This window comes from Trachypithecus francoisi, unplaced genomic scaffold, assembly GCF_009764315.1.
Source record: "Trachypithecus francoisi isolate TF-2019V2 unplaced genomic scaffold, Tfra_2.0 Lachesis_group2, whole genome shotgun sequence".
Lineage (NCBI taxonomy): Eukaryota > Metazoa > Chordata > Mammalia > Primates > Cercopithecidae > Trachypithecus > Trachypithecus francoisi.
This window is the reverse complement of record NW_022681465.1, coordinates 97,630,058-97,650,149: the sequence shown is the minus strand read 5'-3', so window position 1 is coordinate 97,650,149 and position 20,092 is coordinate 97,630,058. Positions and strand designations below refer to the sequence as shown.

The 20,092-nt window shown below is 39.7% G+C and overlaps 1 protein-coding gene across 3 annotated transcripts in view; it reads right to left on the bottom strand.

The window, feature by feature from the left end:
- NLN (neurolysin) overlaps positions 1-20,092 on the bottom strand; it is a 110,879-nt gene that overhangs the window by 38,644 nt on the left and 52,143 nt on the right. For all 3 annotated transcript variants that reach the window (XM_033179713.1, XM_033179712.1, XM_033179714.1), the window contains 5 exons: positions 13,291-13,398; positions 10,532-10,634; positions 9,363-9,523; positions 4,877-5,012; positions 1,954-2,320 (listed from right to left, as the gene is read on the bottom strand). In XM_033179713.1, the coding sequence (XP_033035604.1) occupies positions 1,954-2,320; positions 4,877-5,012; positions 9,363-9,523; positions 10,532-10,634; positions 13,291-13,398 (875 nt within the window). The remainder of the gene's footprint in view (positions 1-1,953; positions 2,321-4,876; positions 5,013-9,362; positions 9,524-10,531; positions 10,635-13,290; positions 13,399-20,092) is intronic.

Below are 20,092 nucleotides of genomic sequence, written 5' to 3'. Positions count from 1 at the left end.
AGAACTGTAAGTCAATTAAACTTCTTTCCTTTATAAATTACCCAGTCTTAGTCAGTTCTTTACAGCATTGTGAGAACGGACTAATACACCGGGATAATCACTTACGTGCTAAAAGACACTTCTGCCCACCAACTGGATGACACAGTTACTCAACCTACTTTTCAGCACTCAAAGTCAGTGGATTACAAACTTGTATGTATTACTGAATGAGGGGGATACTATACTCTCCTTTGATCTATTTAGTAAAATGATTAGTAATTATGAGAGATTGACTTTGCTTTAGAAAGTAGCCTGGGGAGAAAGAGATCCAAATCCTTTTGTGTCTGATGAAACACTATGGAATCTATAGTTATTACATGCTACAGACACAATTATAACATTTTTATAATTGTTACCACTGATATCTGGGCAAGATGATTTGCATATATAGTCTTAATGCATAAAACAATCCTGTAAAAGGATTTTCAGTCCCATATTACAGAGGAAGAAACAGAATCTCAAAGAGGTTACATCACTCAAGCATTCAAACTCAAATCTGACTGACTGCAAAGGTTTTTCTACTTCTACTAAACTGTGCTGCCTCTCAGCCAGACTGAAGGGAGTGGCCATAGATGATTAGCAGACAGATTACCTAATAAACATTCTGGTGCTCAATTTTGTTTTATTTATTTATGTTTTTTGAGTTAAGACTCTTGCTCTGTTGTCCAGGCTGGAGTGTATTGGCGTGATCTTGGTTCCAGGGTTCAAGCTATTCTCATACCTTGGCCTCCCGAGTAGCTGAGACTACAGATGCCAGTTTAATTTTTGTATTTTTAGGAGAGATGGGGTTTCACCATATTGGCCAGGCTGATCTTGAACTCCTGACCTCAAGTGATCTGCCCACCTCAGCCTTCCAAAATGCTGGGATTACAGGTGTGGGCCACCATGCCTGGGTGGTGGTCAATATTAAATTAAGTAAATGTAGTGCACAAACTAGATGATGATGATAATGACAATGGTAGCAGCTAACTTTGATTAAGCCTTCACTATGTGCTGAGCAGTATTCTAAATGCTTTGCATGTCTTTAACCAATTTAATCCTTACAATGACCATACAAAGCAGGTACTATTAATATTCCCATTTTATAGGACCTATAATATAGGTTAGAAAACTGGGGCATAGAAAAATTAAGCAACTTACTTAGTAAATGATGATGCCAGACATTCTGGCTTCAGACCCACATTTTAAATCTCTATACTAAGAAGCCCACGTGAGAAATATGAAAGAGTAGTGTCTGTTTTTTAACTAATTTTTTTAGAGATAGGGTCTAGCTCTGTCACCTAGGCTAGAATGCAGGAGTGTGATAATAGCTCACTGTAACCTTAAACTCCTGGACTCAAGTGATCCTCCTGCTTCAGCACAGCTAGGACTACAGGTGTGCACTACCACACCTGGCTAATTTTTAATTATTATTATTATTTTTTGAGACAGGGTCTCACTCTGTCACCTAGGCTGGAGTGCAGTGTTGCAATCTTGGCTCACTGCAGCCTCCACCTCTGAGGCTCAAGTGATCCTCTCATCTCAGCCTCTCGAGTACCTGGGAATATAGGCATGTACCACCACACCTGGCTAATTTTTGTATTTTTTGTAACAACAGAGTTTTGCCACGTTGCCTAGGCTAGTCTTTTTAAGTCCTAGACTCAAGCAATCCACCTGCCTCGGCCTCCCAAAGTGCTGGGACTACAGGCATGAGTCACCGCACTTGACCTAATTTTTAAATTTTTTGTGGAGACAGGGCCTCACTGTGTTGCCCAGGCTGGTCTCGAACTCCCAGCCTCAAGCAATCCTCCCACCTTGGCCTCCCAAAGTGTTGGGATTACAGGCATGAGCCACTGTGCCTGGCCAAGAGTAGAGTTTTAAAGTAGGTAGCAGCTGAATCCCTAAGGTCCCTTCCAACAACGTGATCCTCAGTACCTTGGATAGAGGTCCAAATAGAACTGTCCCAATACTTCTCCTGTAGCTTTATCCTTCACAGTATAAAGTGTAACACTCTTGTTCCAAACATGGGCATCTGTCACTTGCTCAAATGAGAGTCCCAACAACTCCTGGTAGGTGTTCAGCAAGCCTTCGGTGACCACCTCAATTGGGAAGTATTCCTTGAGGAACTCTTGGTCTATGGAGTACTTGAGTTCCTCTGTCTGAGTCATGTAGTAATATAGATCCCAGGCATTGATTTTCCCATCATATTCAAAACCCCTGTCTTCACATTCCTTTTTCTTCAAATTCAAAATAAACTCTCGTTCTGCTTCACCCAAGGGTTTTAATTTCTGGCTTAAATCATCTGTGAAGGAAAAGGGAAAAGTTAGTGATCTACTTGCTTTTGGGAGCAAACATACTCATAAATACCACCTGTGTTTTAGCATGGTGCTTCCTCCTTTGCAGTATTCAATACAGAAAAATCAGGGGAAAGAGGGAAAGGAGGAGGAAAAAAGTGAGGGAGGAAAGCAGGCTCTATTATGGAAGAACACTTTGCTCTTTGGGGTTATTGATTTTATGGTCCTAGCCCCTCTTTTATTTTATTTTATTTTTTATTTTTTATTTTTTTGAGACGGAGTCTCGCTCTGTCACCCAGGCTGGAGTGCAGTGGCCCGATCTCAGCTCACTGCAAGCTCTACTCCCAGGTTCACACCATTCTCCTGCCTTAGCCTCCAGAGTAGCTGGGACTACAGGTGCTCGCCACCACGCCTGGCTAGTTTTTTGTATTTTTTTTTTTTCAGTAGAGATGGGGTTTCACTGTGTTAACCAGGATGGTCTCGATCTCCTGACCTCATGATCCACCCGCCTTGGCCTCCCAAAATGCTGGGATTACAGGCGTGAGTCACCGTGCCCGGCCGCCCCTTTTTCTTTTAACACCACCAGAACTGGGCAATGAGTTCCTCAATTCATCACCAAAGCTCAAGTTTATCTCAGAGAACACTGACTGAAGAATGTTATTCAGGAAGTAAAGCAACAGTGAAGCCAGTCAGGTACATGATTATTCTTCAATGCAGTTAGTTGGACTCCTAAGAAAGCTAGGAAAAACACATCAGACGTGACCTGTGGTCAATGTTATCTAGAAATTCCTATTAATGGGTTTAGTTTCTCATTACCCCATTTCTATGAAGGTCTATCTGGACACAGCAATTCCAGTTTTTAGCTGGAGAAAGTTCTGAGAACCACAAATTATATTGCTGTGGTCAATTTTTCACTTTACTGTATTTGGCTAAATGAGTATGGTCTTATGCATTTATTTTTTACATTTTTGTTACATATGTTAAGATACAAACGTGCCTGGCTCGGCAGAGGACATGGCAGTTCAGAAGGTAACCCCACAAAGTGAGAGATGGAGGAGCAGCCCGAGGAATACTGTGAAGAGAAATGAGGAAACTCATGGAGGATACAAAGATATAGTTTTCCATATATGTATGTGTGTGCGTTTGTGTGCATGTATGTATACACACGCACAGGCGTGTGCGCGCGCGCGCGCGCACACACACACACACACACACACACACACATATATATAGAGAGAGAGCGAGCAAGTGAGAGAGCGAGAGAGTTTTGCTATGTTGCCCAGGCTGGACTCCAACTCCCAAATTCAAGAGATCCTCAAACCTTAGCCTCCCAAGAGGACACTTTGCATAGGAATATGCCAAACTCAAATTAGAAGGAAAACTCCTTTAAATGAATTAAGTTAGTCAGGTGGTTACTAAGGAACATTCTAGTGTATGCAATCACCACTGAAGGAAACATTCTCTACAAACCTGTTAACTCTCTCAGCCATCCTCTTTTATACCATGCATCAGAGTGTAATTACCTGTTCACACTTCTGTTGTTTCCAGTAAGTGACAAATCCATTGAGAAAAGGACCTTGTCTCTTTTTAAAAAATTACCTTTATTTTCAGAGACAGGGTCTTGCTCTGTCACTCAGGCTGGAGCACAGTGGCATGATCATGGCTCACTGTAGCCTTGAACTCCTGGGCTCAAGGGATCCTCCCACCTCAGCCTCCCAAGAAGCTAGAATTACACAGGCACATCTCACCGTGCCTGGCTAATTTTTAAATTTTTCTGTAGACACAGGGTTGGGGTCTCTTTGTTTCCCACGCTGGTCTTGGACTCTAGGCCTCAAGTAGTCCTCCCACCTCGGCCTCCCAAAGTGCTGGGATTACAGGCATGAGCTGCCACGCCCAGCAAAAAGGACCTTGTTTTATTCCTTTCTGTAATCCTACTATTTAGCATACTGCCTAAGGCTGAATAGTTATTTCATAAATGTCTCATGAATGAATGAGTGAATTATACAATAACAAATACGTACCATTTATGGAGTTTAACCTTAATATAGTTATTAGATAATAGTTTTTATGTATATTATTTTATATTACAGTTATTAGATAATAGTTTTTATGTATATTATTTTATATTAGTTCTGTATATTAACAAGTGGTTTCTGGAATATTAAATGTTTTTTGTTTATATATGTTCTATTTTTATGTATGTCATATTTGTCAGCTTATTTTATACAAATTCATAAGCAGTCATGCTATGACTACTAAATCCCTAGTGACAGTGAATAAAGCCAGTAACTTTAGTAACTCTGTTAGAACCTACATGTCATATTAGGAATTGGTATAAACAGCCTAAACAAGATATAAGATACAGTGAAGCCAGGCCTATACAGCAATATAAACAATGAGCAGTCCCTAAAACCAAGCATACTTCTAACACATAATAGGTGATCAATATACTTCTCTCGAATGAATGAAAAGTAGGATGTTCTCAAAGGCATACTATGTTCTGAGGCCTTCTGTCCCGTTGACATGGTACAGCAAAACAGTCATAGAAAAAAAAAAAAACTAACCTAGAAAGGCTGTTACGCGGCTTGTGCTCTTTGCAGTGTTCATTTCAAGGACGAAGTCAGCATGTGTGCTATAACCGAGTAGTTTGGCTACCTTGGCCCGCAGTGGGAGTAGCTGCTGCAAAATTATGGTGTTTTCCTAGTAATAAACAACAGCAACAAAACAAAGGCTAATCAATAATTTGATCCAAAGCATTAAAAGGAAGAATTATTGTATGTATTTTTAGGTTTGTAAAATTGTCAAATATTTTTAGAGCATTTAAACTTCTGTTCCATTTTGGTGTTATAGGCTTTTTTTTCTTTCTTTTTGGATTCATGATTTCGTTTGATTTCTGAAATAATTTATGACTTTTTAAACCTCAGGAGATAACTATGAGGTCTTAATAAAACTGTAGGTGCTATAAACTTAGAATGAAAATATATTTTTAATGAATATAGCGAATCCGTATTTATTTTTACTGACAGAACTGCACCAAATATGGGTACTTTCAGTTCTTTTGGACATTTTTATTGTGGTAAAAGACACAAAACATAACATTTATCTTTTTAATTTCATACCCATTCATATGGCTACTATTTTTAAAAACACAGAAAATGTGCTGGTGAGGAAATGGAGAAATTGGAACCCTTGCGCATTGCTGATGAGAATGCAAAGTAGTTCAGCTGCTGTAGAAAATGGTATGGTGATTCCTAAAAAAATTAAACCATATGATTCAGCAATTCCACATCTCAGAAAATAACACAGATAATTGAAAGCAGAGACTCGAAGAGAGATCGACACACCCATGTTCACAGCAGCATTATTTATAACAGCCAAAAGATGGAAGCAACCCAAGTATCCATGGACAGATACACAGGTAAACAAAATGTGGCATACATATACAATGGAATATAACTCTGCCTTCACAAGGAAGGAAATTCTGACACGCTACAACATGGATGATCCTTTAAGGTATGCTAAGTGAAATAAGCCAGATACAAAAAGACAAGTATTTTATTATTCCACTTATATGAAGTTCCTAGAGTAGTGAAATTCACAGAGACACAGAATAGAATAGCAACTGCCAGGGTCTGGGGAAAGGGGGTAATGGGGAGTTAATGCTTAATGGGTACAGTTTCAGTTAAGGAAGATGAAAAATCTCTGCAGGTGGATGGAGGTGATGGCTGCAGAAAAATATAAACATATTCTCAATGTGAATATACTTAATGCCACATGCTATGATCTGAATGTCCCCCAAAATTCACGTGTTGAAACATAATCCCTTTTGTGGTAGTGTTAAAAGGCAGGGCCTTTTGGGAAGTGACTAATGAATTAGTTCCTTATAAAAGGGCTACAGCTAAAGAACTTGGGCCTTTTCTGCCTTCCCCCTTCTGCCATGTGAGGACACAGAAAAAAGGCCCTTTCTAGACACTGAATGCTGGTGCCCCTTGATCTTGAATTTCACATCCTTCAGAACTGTGAAAAATGTCTATAGTTCATAAATTACTTCATCTGTGGTATTTTGTTATAGCAGCACAAATGAACTAAGGCACCAAAAAATTCTGCTTTTAAAAATGTTTCAGGGATTTTTCCCAAGTTAACATTACAAATATCTTTTATATTTTATTTGTATTACAAATGCAAAAATTGATATTATTTTATTATTTTCTTAACAATGAAATAAAAAATAATTATCCTAGAGGAAGTGAATAAATGTTAAAGTAAAAGAAAAAACTAATCCCAATAATCAAATCAGCAAATTATTTACAGACCGATTTCTAAGGAAAATCACACACGGAGGTCACACTACCTGCATTCAAAATGTGGTCCACCATTTACTAGTTACCTGATCTTGGGCAAATTCTGGAGCTCTCTGAGCCTCAGTTTTCTCATTTGTAAGATGTGGAAAATAAAAATACCTACACTGGAGAGTAATCATGAAGATTCAAATGAGAATATATGTAAAGTATTTAGACAAATGCCTGGCACATAATCAAACACTACATAATTATCTGTTATAATTATTTTAAAACTAAAATGGAAACACAGAATAGAGAAACACACATAATGTAATTCTCCAAGTTCTAAAATTAAATAGTTTAATTAGATTTTCTTTCATTTTTTGGAGTTTCTCCAGATCTTCTCTCTAGACTGCCAATTTTCTCCCAATATCTGTTCTCTTATTTTTTCTTTTAGTAATAGAACTCTGAATTTTTTGGTTATTTTTTTTAAGTTTTCACAGAGGTGAGGTCTTGCCATATTGCTCAGGCTGGTCTTGAACTCCTGGCCTCAAGCAGTCCTCTTGCCTTGGCCTCCCAAAGTGTTGGGATTACAAGTGTGAGCCACTGTGCCTGACTGAACTCTGAATGTTTGCTGGACACTTGGTTACCTAATTATGCTTCCCAGCCTTCCTCAAAGCCAGCTGTGGCCATGTGATACTCAATGGGACAACGGGATGTGAATGTAGTGATGAGTGAAATTTCTGGGTCATGTCTGATAGATCTTTGCCGCAGGCTGTGAACTGAAAATGACAACAATGACCCTGAAAGCCACATACTGAGGATGGTAGAGCTGTCTTCCACCTCTGGACCACTCACCTCTTGACTTACAGTTACAAGACAAATCTCTTTTTTTTTCTCAAAATAGTGGTGAAATCTGCCATTTTAGCCATGTAAAATTCAACGGCAATAATACTCATTCCGTTGTGCAACCACTACCATGATCTGTTTCTAAAACTCTTCCATTACCCCAAACAGAAAGTCTGTAACCATTAACTCCCCAGTCTTCCCTCTCCCCATTCCCTGGTAACCTCTAATCTACTTTCTGGAAAGATAAAACTTTTATCTTATTTGAGTTACTGTGCTTTTGACTTCTGTCAAGTCCCTTAGCCTGGACCCTGACATATGTAGAGATGAATACCAGAAATCAGTTGCTACTAACAATAAAAATGAAAAATGTACAGGAATGGAAAGTAAGGACGCAGAGACTGCAGCTTGGGAAGTAGGTTCTCATTATACTATGGGCATTTGTGAAAACTGTTGCTTGCCATAACTCAGAAGGCAGGCCACGTACCTACTGAGTCTTAGTCTAGAGAAATTGTTTGGGAAAACTAATACTGTTGGGAGGTATTTTTTTGGCATTTGTTGCTTTTTGAAAGATTACATGGGAGAGATGAACTTGGGTGAGAATTGGCCAGTTTCTAAAGATGGAAGGAAAAGAATTCTGCTCAAAGAGGTTCTGCCTATGGCCTACAATCTTCAGATGGTTGGAAAAGCCAATTGCTCTGTATTCCTAGTGTCAGGAGAAAAGGCTGTCACTCAGAGTTACTGAACTGCAGACATGACTTTGAGAATGCTGTCTTCCTCCAGAAGCTCACTATGTTCAGAGGGCCTGAAAACAGACTTCACTAAATGGATAATGATGGATAAATGAATAAATTCAGAAGCCAGTATATAAGATTTGGCAAGTTTAAGAACGATGACCAAAAGTGATATTTTGGTATAGTTATTTTGACATGCATCTGATTAGAGGCAAACAGACAAGAAACCTACGTTTTTGAGGAGGCTGTATTACCAAAGATATCATAAGTCTGGCTTACAAAAGTTTGTGATTATTTGATCCCTAAAGCAACCCTTGGGATTCTACCTGACATTAGCAGGACCAGCAGTCCACTGCCAAGATATGGTCATCAAGGATAATGGACAAAAACAATTCCCTGTGGGCAAACATGGAGTATAATTGATAAAGGAATTCTTGTGAGAAAGCAGATCCAAGTTTAGCCCAACAAGCTAACCAAGAAACTTCAACACAGTACAGAATCTTCACAATTCCTGAGGAGTTTGAAAGTTTTAGAAAATTGCTATGAGCTCGCTATGTTTCCCAGCCTTTCTTTTTCCAAATGGGACTTTTTAGTGTGATTATTCTTTTCCTATGCCATCACTGGGGGTGTTGGAGAGGGTGTGGGGGTGAGGAGCTGATAACTTGTCTTTCCTTTTATAGTTTGCTGGATTACGAGAAGCTACAACCAGGGAGGACTATATTACCCAGAGATCCTGGTCTTTGAGCTTCAGGCAGTAACTGGGAATTAACAAATGGTGAATGGGTCCTATGTAAAGAAAAAAGGGTCCTCATGGTTACTTGGATAGCTAGAGAGGCAGATCATGGTAGAACTGGCTAGATGACTGAGAATCCCTGTCTACTTCTTCCTTTTATCTTTTTCATATTAAACCAGGACTTATCAGTGCTGGATTGCTGATTTAGGAGAGGAGCAACTTCTAATTTGTTTAACCCATTCTATTTTTATTAGAACAGCTTATCCTGTGACCACACCAAGCAGGTTGTCAATGAGCAATGAAAAAGCTAAAAGTCTTGTAAGTCTGAGGAATTAGAGATACAGTGCACACACATAGGAATAGCAGTCTCTGAGCTGACTTTGACATTGGTGAACAAAGTAAACCCTTTTCTTAAAATATTCCATTAAAACAAAAGAAAGACAAACATTTATAATACCTCTTTGCACCTTGTATTAAAAGCCATTTCCATCCTTCTTCTGGTTTCAGGGATACAACATTTCTTCATGACAGGGAAATAGTGTGGATATTTTAAGGTAATTTTATACTTGTCATCATCTGTCTTTTCTAAACTATCAATGAAATCATCAGGAAGAGCACCTGCAAAAAATCATTTTCTCATATATCAAATTTTCCACTCATTGCTGGTTTATTTAGCATTGGCATGGTGCCTTTTAGTAGCTCTAGGAATTTTGTGGAGTAACTGAAATTCAAGTAAAATAATGACAATCCTTTAAATATCATTTTGATGTTGTTGGAATGGTGGTGGCTGTTAGAAGCCAGGTGCCTTGGGAGATGGTAATTCAAAATATGAACAGGTTTCAGTAAGCTTTTGCAAATGATGTTTCAGTGGAGAACAGGCAAAATTAAGCGAAGAAAGACCCAGGATGGCTGGGCACGGTGGCTCACGCATGTAATCCCAGCACTTTGGGAGGCCGAGGTGGGTGGATTACCAGGTCAAGAGATCGAGACCATCCTGGCCAATGTGGTGAAACTTTGTCTCTACCAAAATTACAAAAATTAGTTGGGCGTGGTGGCACGTGCCTGTAGTCCCAGTTACTTGGGAGGCTCAGGCAAGAGAATCGCTTGAACCAGGGAGGCAGAGGTTGCAGTGAGCTGAGACTGTGCCACTGCACTCCAGCCTGGCGACAGAGAGAGAGACTCTGTTTCAGAAAAAAAAAAAAAAAAGAAAAAGAAAAAGAAAAAAAAAAAAAAGGCCCAGGACTGAATAAGAAGAGACTAGTTTAAGATACAATGCAGGAAACATTGCAAGTGAAAAAAAAAAAAAAAAAAATTTTAGGCACTGAAGGCTGTTAAACACAAGTATAAACTACCAAGAAAAATTATGAAAAAAAAAAAAAAGATTATTAAGTCCCCTCTGGACTGCCTCTAGAAATTGTATATACTCTCATTAGCCTAAAATCTAATTTTGGTTAGTTTGATTATCTCTTCTGTAGAAGGGGTGTTGGGCTTAGGTACTGGATCATGTTTAAAATAATTATTTGAACGATGATTTAGAAATTTTGTATCTGGAAAGTAAAATAAACTGTGAGGTAACACTATTTGCCTAAATTATATGATTTAATCTCGAAAAATAATAAAACTTACCAAGTTCAGCCTTGGAAAATACAAGGAAGGTATCATCCTCATTGAGGTTTTTGTTAAAATCAATACACAGCTCACTCATTCTTTTCTTCATTGATTTGATTTCCTGAAAGGAATATAAAAATACAGGACATTAGCAATAAAAATAAACTCATTTTGTGCAGGGCACAGTGGCCCATGCCTGTAATCCCAGCAATTTGGGAGGCCAAGGCGGGTGGATCATTTGAGGTCAGGAGTTTGAGACCAGCCTGGCCAACATGGTGAAAGCCCATCTCTACTAAAAATACAAAAATTAGCTGGGTGTGGTGCTGTGTGACTATAATTCCAGCTACTTCGGAGTCTGAGGCAGGAGAATTGTTTGAAAAAAAAACTCATTTTTATCGCCATCAATCGAGTTTCACTTTTATATGAATATTGACTTCTGTGCCCAAACTCCAGGAAGTACTTCTGTAGATATGTGCTTGATAAAATAGGTTTCTGCAGTCCATTATGTCATGTTCATGTGTATCTGTGTGTAGCACTTACAGAAAGACAAGCCTGGTGATGTCTTGGAAATTAGTTGTGAATTTGAAGAATAAATTTAGGAGGTACAGTAAACGGCAATATATTGCACATAGTAAATACACAATAAATAGTTTCTGAGTGAATGAATAAATCTAGCAGCACATTACCAATTAGCAAATTTCTAATCGTTTCCAATTCAAAATTTTAATTCAGTAATCAGCATCTGGTTATGAAGTAAACCAAGAGATAAGAGCTGAGTAATTCATTCTATTGTTGCTTTGGGGAAAAGGTGATGTTTTAGTTTTATAGAGCTTTTGTAAACAAAGATGATTTATAGACCCTAAGATTCGCATAAAAAGTACTAGGTGGGAGATCAAACGAAGCAATAAGAAGGAAACCACCAGAAAAAAACCCCAAAAAAACCATGATACAATTTTATTAATCTGTCCCATTCTTCTAACAATGTTACATAATGAAATTTACTGCTTCTCAAAGTGTAGCCCTGGCTAGGAGCATCACCATCACCAGGGAAGTTGTTAGAAACACAAATTCTTGGGACCCCAACACTAAACCTACTAAAGTGCCAACTCTTAAAAGTCGAGTCCTATAATCAGAGTTTTAATAAGCCCTCTGTGTAATTCTGATGCAGACTAAATTTGACACAACTGACCTAACACATTGTTCAGTGGTGTTTTCCGATACTCTCCTCAACCCCCCTTCTACCTCTGCCCCACTTTGCAGCGCCCATGTAGTTCAGATAGGACCTGATCCTATCTGCAACTCTAGGGGTGTGACTTCTGCACCAGTTGGGCGTCATTCTAACCCTATTGCCCTCGAGACTGTTCAGATAACCCAGGCCTGGCATTCCATTGACTAAAAGGGAATTCAGGATTAACCACAGGATCCACTCTGGGCCATTAAGACATGAGGAGAGGTTTACTGGTGGCTTCTCTATGTCCTTCTGGATGGTGGAGTTTTTAGATTTATAGCCATTTTAGTAATGAAAGGAAGCCAGTCTTTAGATAAAACTAACACTGAGGAAGACAGAGTAGAAAAATAGAAAAATCAGATGGCCAATGACTCCACTGTGCATCAGGATCAAACCAACCCATGCAGCTCACCCCTTGACCTTCCAGTTATGCAAGCAAATAAATCTCGTTTAAATAGGGTTTTGTTAGCTGCAACCAAACATATCTTAACTAATACAGTGTTCATGCTCCAAACAGAATTAAGAATTGACCGGGAAAGCAAAGGGTCAGGTAAGTGAGATCAACCACATTTCTCCTCTAACTAGGTGAAGGAAGAGGATACAAGGTGATCAAAGGGCTTTAGGTGGGAGAAAGGTACCCATATCTCAGTGGTGCCTGTGGTCATAGCTAACATGCTGACAACACTTGATCTGGATTTCTTCCAAACTTATTCCCAGTCCTGTGGGCTAGAAGAATGACCTGGAAATAAATCATGGACTGTATTTCCTTTCCAAGAAGAAATTTCTGGAGCTGACTTTATTTTTGAACCTGGAAGACTTGACTGGCATCAGACAAAAGAAAAACTTTGAGAGGCATCTTTCAGCAGCTAATCTCTTTTCTCTTAAGGGGCATGTATTAAACATAGGATACTCCATTCCAAAGTTTAAAAACTCTCCATTGGTAAGGATTTTATAATCAGTGCCCCATCTCTGTATGACCAAGGGAGTGAAAAGACAAACCAACTACTAAGACCTGAAAGCAGCTCTTAAAGAATGTAAAACAGGGTAGGGAAAATAAGCTCAACACACATGAAACAAATAAAACTTGTACAAGGTTAAAGAACAATTTTAAATTATCAGTTGTTTGTCCGTCACCAAACGGACTCCTGAGGTTAACTCCTGAGGTTAACAGGAGTTGTAGAATGTAAAACCACTAAATACCTTGTAGATGAATTTGTATTATGGGTTATTTTATTATAAGCCATCTGTTTCCCTATTTTCTGTTTTTTGTTGCACAAGTTGAATATCCCTTATCCGAAATGCTTGGGGCTTGAAACGTTTCAGATTTTGGAGTTTTCTGGAGTTTGGAATATACCCATTATTACCAGTAGAGCACACCTACCTGTAAAACCTGAAATGCTCCAATGAGCATTTCCTCTGAGCATCATGTTGGCACCCAAAAGTTTCAGCCTGAGGAGCATTTTGGATTTCTGGATTAGGGACGTTCAACCAGTATTTTGTTTTATTTATTCATTTCTTTTTCTGGTAAGAAAAGGAAACATAAACTCACATTCTGTACTTGTTCAGGAAGATGCAGCCCATTTCTTTTCCCCATTTTAATGGACTTTTCCAAGTATCGTCTGGCCTCAGGTTTTATCTTCCCCAGATCACAGGTTTCCTGAAATTAAAGAGCATGAAAACCATTGCTGTTGAAACAGTGCAGAGGTAAATTATAAACTATGAGGCCACAGCAAATTTATTCATCATCTCTGTTGGGTTATGAAGCACATAGGTGATTAGGAGGCAGGCCCTATTGAAGACTTAATTTCTTTTATGCTTTAGTGAGGTCCTGCTCATTTAAAACAGAAACATTAAATAAATAAAAAGCTAAATAGAATTTCCTTGCCTTGAATCAAAATCAGGAGTGCCTGTAACACTTGAAAGTGTGGTAACAGAAGCATTTGCATAATCTAATTCTGAACATTCTTTATGACTGAGTAGTCTTTTTCACAAAACATATTTCTTATCACAAATCATCTGGATTTAATTTTCTATCATTTGCTAACCTGGTTCCAACTTGAAAGGCAGGAATAGAAATAATGGGTAAATTCTACATAAATGCAGAGTGTGACGCTTTTGCCAATAAACCAAACAGGGAGAGCTGGATAAAGCCCCAGCAAAAGCCTTCCAACACTTCAAAAATGCCTTACTGTCATTTTCCAAGAGAGACCAAGGGACTACAGCAAGCTGCACAGAAACAAATATCTGGGGAAAATGAGTCAGCACTGCACAAAGAGGAGGAAAGCTGGACAGTAAATTTGAATCTATATGCAGTAGCACAAACAATACTCACTCAAAAGAACAGAAGGCCATGGAGAGGAATGGAAAATTCCCCCAGCCACAGCAAGGTAATAAAGACACCAGATGTTTCTCTAAAGCAGGTGGCAGGAAACACATGGCACATCTGGATGGCTGGGTAGTTAGTGGTTCCTAAGAAGAAATGGACTCTGGACAGATTTGGCAGGTGTAATGGATTCAGTTTGGTTGAAAGCCAATGAGGGACTTCTGTTTTTTTTTTTTTTTTTTGAGACAGAGTCTCGCTCTGTCACCAGCGCTGGAGTGCAGTGGCCGGATCTCAGCTCACTGCAAGCTCCGCCTCCTGAATTCACGCCATTCTCCTGCCTCAGCCTCCCGAGTAGCTGGGACTACAGGCGCCCGCCACCTTGCCCAGCTAGTTTTTTGTATTTTTTTTTTTTTTTTTTTTAGCAGAGACGGGGTTTCACCATGTTAGCCAGGATGGTCTCGATCTCCTGACCTTGTGATCCGCCCGTCTTGGCCTCCCAAAGTGCTGGGATTACAGGCTTGAGCCACCGCGCCCGGCCGGGACTTCTGTTTCTAAAGCCTTATAGGCCTTCTATTGGTTACACATTCTCTCCATGACAGACCCAGGCTGTTCAACCCTGAGCATCCCTAATTTCCCAACTAATTAAATCTGTAAAAAGATTATGTTTAGCTTAGAGACTGTGTTTCAGATTGTTGGTGCTAGATCTGCGCTGCAATAATTTTGCAATTGTATATCTTTTGTTGCAGCAGGTAACAGAGTTGTATTTTAACTTAATACTACTTAATACAGCCAACTATATCTCACTTTGCCTACTAAAAAATTATTTTAGTTTACTTTTTTGGGGACAGTCTTGCTTTGTCACCCAGGCTGGAGTGCAGTGGTGCGGTATCAGCTCACTGCAACCTCCGCCTCCCAGGTTCAAGCAATTCTCATGCCTTGGCCTTCCAAGTAGCTAGGATTACAGGCATGTGCCACCACGTCCAGCTAATTTTTGCATTTGTAGTAGAGAAGGGGTTTTGCCATGTTGGCCAGGATGGTCTCAAACTCCTGGCCTCAAGTGATCCACCTGCCTTGGCTTCCCAAAGTGCTGGGATTACAGGTTTGAGTGACCATGCCTGGCTAACAAATAATTTTATGTCACAGTACTAAAGCATTTGTTGTGCATATATTTACTCTGAGGATATCCTCAGTGGAGGCAGAAAATAGGCTCCTTTTTCCACAGAAACCACCCTTTGTGTCCCTGGAGAATTTGTGCATGCTGGCATGACTAGAGTTGGAACCCTCCCTAGCTAGTATTAGTGCACAAAGGGATGCTAGCAGCAGGTGCCTGCAAAGGGAAGAAACCCACAATGGCCAGGAGCTAACTGGGCTATGCGCTGGTTCCCTCAGGGTGGCCAGCAGCTCCAATCACAGTGTTTGTATGGATGTGATTAACTTGGGTTGATCTAGGCTGGCTTTAGTAGTGCCAGGAAGTCTGTCCTGTAGTGTGAGGCACAGCAACAGGAATATCTAGACAGTGTAATACCGCAAGCTGTAGAGCTGGGGAGAATCCAGGCTGTAGTTATGTGCAGGGGAGTTGGGAGGAATCCTTGGTAAGAAGGGCCTGGCAAGAGTTGGGTAAGTTGTTAAGGACCCAGGCGAGCAGGCTAAGGTCCAGAGCAGAAGGCCATCCCAGCAAGGAAAGGAGCCAGTGAGAAGCTAAGGATATAGGGGCACAGTCGTGTGTGTACTTGGGTTCCTGGGCCACATTTGGCCATGAGCTCAGGACGCAGACTCATGACAAAGCCTCAACAGTTGAAGAATGCAGAATTCCTACCCTATGGCTATGCTTGATGAGGATGGGCTCTCATACTAGGTAGGCTGCAACCTGCTATATCAGCATGTAGCAGGGCTGCTATTTTAGAAAGCCTAAAATATATTCAGGATACGAACTCAAAATTCATAGTCTATGTTAAAGTTAAAACTACTTATTCCCAAAATAAATTATACAGGTGCAAACAGGTAGAAGGATAGTCTGAGAAAAATCAGCCCTGAATTAGGTCTAATTAACATATGACTAATTAGGCTGGGAGTGGTGGCTCATGCCTGTAATCTCACCACTTTGGGAGGCTGAATCGGGTGGATTACTTGAGGTGAGGGGTTTGAGACCAGCACGGCCAACACAGCAAAACCCCATCTCTACTAAAAATACAAAAATCAGCCGGGTGTGGTGGCATGTGCATGTAATTCCAGCTACTTGGGAGGCTGAGGCAGGAGAATCACTTGAACCCGGGAGGTGGAGGTTGTAGTGAGCTGAGATCGCGCCACTGCATTCTGGCCCAGGTCTCAAAAAAAAAAAAAATATATATATATATGATTTATATATGTATGACTGATTAACTGTAATGAAATCTTTAACTTACCACAAAAACGACACAACAGAAATCTGACTAATTATAACCAGACACTCCTTGCAAGGCAGACACAGGTCTTGGGAAATCCCCAGAGTTCTCTGGTAGGAGTAAGGCACTTCTAAAATGTGCTTCTTAAGCACATTCCTCTCCCAGAGTTGATCATAGTAATATTCTCTTACAATCCCCAGGCAAGGTCAGAATTACTGCCCAAGGATTTTCTAAGAGGGAATCAGCCAACACTTCTAGACTGTCTTGCTGTAATTGCACCTTCCTTCCTAACAAAAATTTCTCCCCTTGAATCTCAGCCAGGCCATAGACCTCTTTAGGTGAAGTTTTTCTGCTTAAAGAGTAGAGGGCTAAAGTTTCAGAAGTGATTTTTAAATTTATATGATCTGACAGTATGGAACCTTATTTCAGTCTCTGTGGTGACAAGATTTAATTTTCCCCTAACTTCCTCCTGTAACAAAGAGTTTTAATATGAATATGTATTCTCTCTCTCTCTCTGCATCTCTCTCAGAAGTATGATTATATACTCATATTACAGACAAGAAAACTGAGATTAAATGATTTTCCCAAGATCATATATCTATCTAATGGTTAAAAATAGCAAAACAAACAAACAAACAAAAAAAACAACACTACAAATTCTAGTTTAATGTTTTTCCCAATGTACCATACTACTTACTATATTACCATCCTTAATCATTCTTTAAAATTTTATCACCAAAAGTTCAGTTTATTATTTTTGAGACAGGGTCTCACTCTGTCACCTAGGCTGGAGTACAGTGGTGTGATCATGGCTCACTGCAGCCTTGAACTCCTAGGCTCAATAGATCCTCACACCTCAGCCTCCCAAGTAGCTGGGATTACAGGCACATGCCACCACATCTGGCTAATTTTGGTATATTTTGTAGAGAAGGAGTTTAATCACGTTGCCTAGGCTGTTTTAAAACTCCTGAGCTCAAGTGATCCACCTGCCTCGTCTTCCCAACCTGTTGGAATTACAGACATGAGCCACCGTGCCTGGCCAAATACTGAGTTTCTTAATTTCCCCCAAACCCTCCCCACCTTCTGTCTCATGACTTTGTCTTTTTCTTCACAAGAACTTCATATTTTCTGTTTCTAAAATACGTAAATAAAAAATTATTTCAGTGGGATTTTCTGTACTATACAAAGGAGAAATTACAATGCCGTTAAAAGAACTATGAAGATTAAGATAATATATTTCTCTGAATATCATTTAAAAAATGAATTCAGGGCTGGGCAAGGAGGCTCATGCCTATAATCCCAACACTGTGGGAAGCTGAAGTGGGTGGATCAATTGAGCTCAGTTCACCAGCCTGGGGAACATGGCGAAACTCTGTCTCTACAACAACAACAAAAAAAACAAAAATTAGCTGGGCATGGTGCTGCGTGCTTGTAGTCTTAGCTACTTGGGGGGCTGAGGTGGGAGGACTGCTTGGGCCAGGAGGCAGAGGTTGCAGTGAGCCAAGATTGAGCCACTGCCCTCCAGCCTGGGCAACAGAGTGAGAACCTGTCTCAAAAAAAACCAAATAGAATTCAGGACTGGGCGTGGTGGCTTATGCCTGTAATCCTAGCAGTTTGGGAGGCCAAGGTGGGAGGATCACTTGAGCCCAGGTGGTTCAGGCTGCAGTGAGCCATGACTGCGCCACTGCACTCTGGCCTAGGTGACAGAGTGAGAACCCACCTCATTAAAAAAAAAAAAAAAAAAAGAATTAGGAACTCTGAATTTGCTAAGAAATTATAACAGGATGAGAAAGTCGGGTGTGGTGGCATGTGCCTGTAGTCCCAGCTACTTGGGAGGCTGAGGTGGGAGAATCACTTGAGCCTGGGAGGCGGAGGTTGAAGTCAGCTGAGATCGTGTTACTACGGTTCAGCCTGGGTGACAGAGCAAGACTCTGTTTGTAAAAAAAAAAAAAACCACACAAAACAAAAAAACCCAGAAACAAAAAACAAAAACCCAAACCAAAAGAATTAAACTAAAATAGAGAAATAACTAATTGTATTATATTTGTAATTTAGTTCTTCTGCTCCCCCTTACCCCCAGCCCCAGTCCATGACATTTACTGTAAGGTTGCTATCTTACTACACTGTGAAGAGGACATTCTTAGGTAGTTGTCTATACTCCTGGGCTAGGAGGATATAGCCAACACTCCTTGCTGACTACTAATTCAATATGCCATCGCAAGATTCACTGCTTCTGTGAGCCACAGTGTGAGGTTGCTTAAGTGAGGCATCACACTACATGAAGATACATTTTCACTGGGGCTAGTTCAGTTCAACATACATTTACTGAGCTCCTATTTATTCCTGGCACTAAGGAAACAAAAAGGAATATTCTTAAAGAGCCTGAAGTCACATGAAGGAAAAGAAAGACATATTAATAGATAATATCAATATCACACAGCACGTTAAAAAATAGGTAAGTACTTGGAAAAAAGGGGGGCACAAAAGAAGGGTGCCTGGCCAATGGGGAAACTAAGCCAAGGTAGTTGATGCTTTATATCTGGATCCCTACGCTTTTAAGACCCAACAAAATTACAAGTTTAGAAGTATTGATTATGACCAATGACTAGACTTACATATTTCAAAAATCAGGAAGACATGGAAAATAAAGGGAATTAAATTGTAAACGAATTTGGGATATCATTTTTTTTTTGGTTTTTGGTCAGTGTTTTATGATACTGGTTTTTTTTTTTTTAACTTAATTTTAAAATTTTTGTTTGTTTGTTTGTTTGTTTGTTTATTTATTTAGAGACTGGGTTATGAGACTGGCTAATTTCTGTATTTTTGGTAGAGATGGGGTTTCGCCATCTTGCCCAGGCTGGTTTGGAACTCCTGGGCTCAGGCCATCTGCTCACCTTGGCCTCCCAAAGTGCTGGGATTTCAGACATGAGCCACCATACCCGGCTGGTTCTGGTTCTTGTATTTTAATTTGGAGCTGGGTCTCCATGGCTGGTCAAGTAGGAGAGATTACATAATGTTTAAAATCATATACTCAATCTCATGACCTATTCATCTGCACTGTAACATTAAAATTTTCCTATTTAAATCACTAATTGGCTCAGATGAATCGGCAAGACCAAAGCCTGCCACTCTAAAAAAAAAAAAAGAAAAAAATAATTACAATAGATCACTGTACTCCTCAAATTTAGCTTGCATAACTCAGCCTCTATTTCATGAAAGAATTCCTCTTGTGCATTTATTCCTTAGCAGGCCACTGCAATAGAATATGCCTGATTGTTTTGACATGAAGATACTTACATTTTTCTCACCAAAATGGCTGGAAAGAGCAGGTATGAAATCTTCTTTGATGTTTGTTGGCTTTTTAAAAGCCAACGATTGAGAAGCCCTTGTAAGAACTGGGAAATACTAATACCTGCAGTCATAATTGCTGGCTTATGACCCTTGGCCTTTCTTTTAGCTTAAAAGGATGAGGAAGTCCTTGTTTTCACTGCTCTTTCTTTTTCTTTTTTTTTCTTGGTGGAATTAAGGATACATTTAATATATGTTAAATTTTTATGTGAAACCTGACATCTGCAAATGAATATAACTATATATATGTAGTAAGGACAAATTAAATCCCCCTTCAACTTACAAAATAGGACATTAAT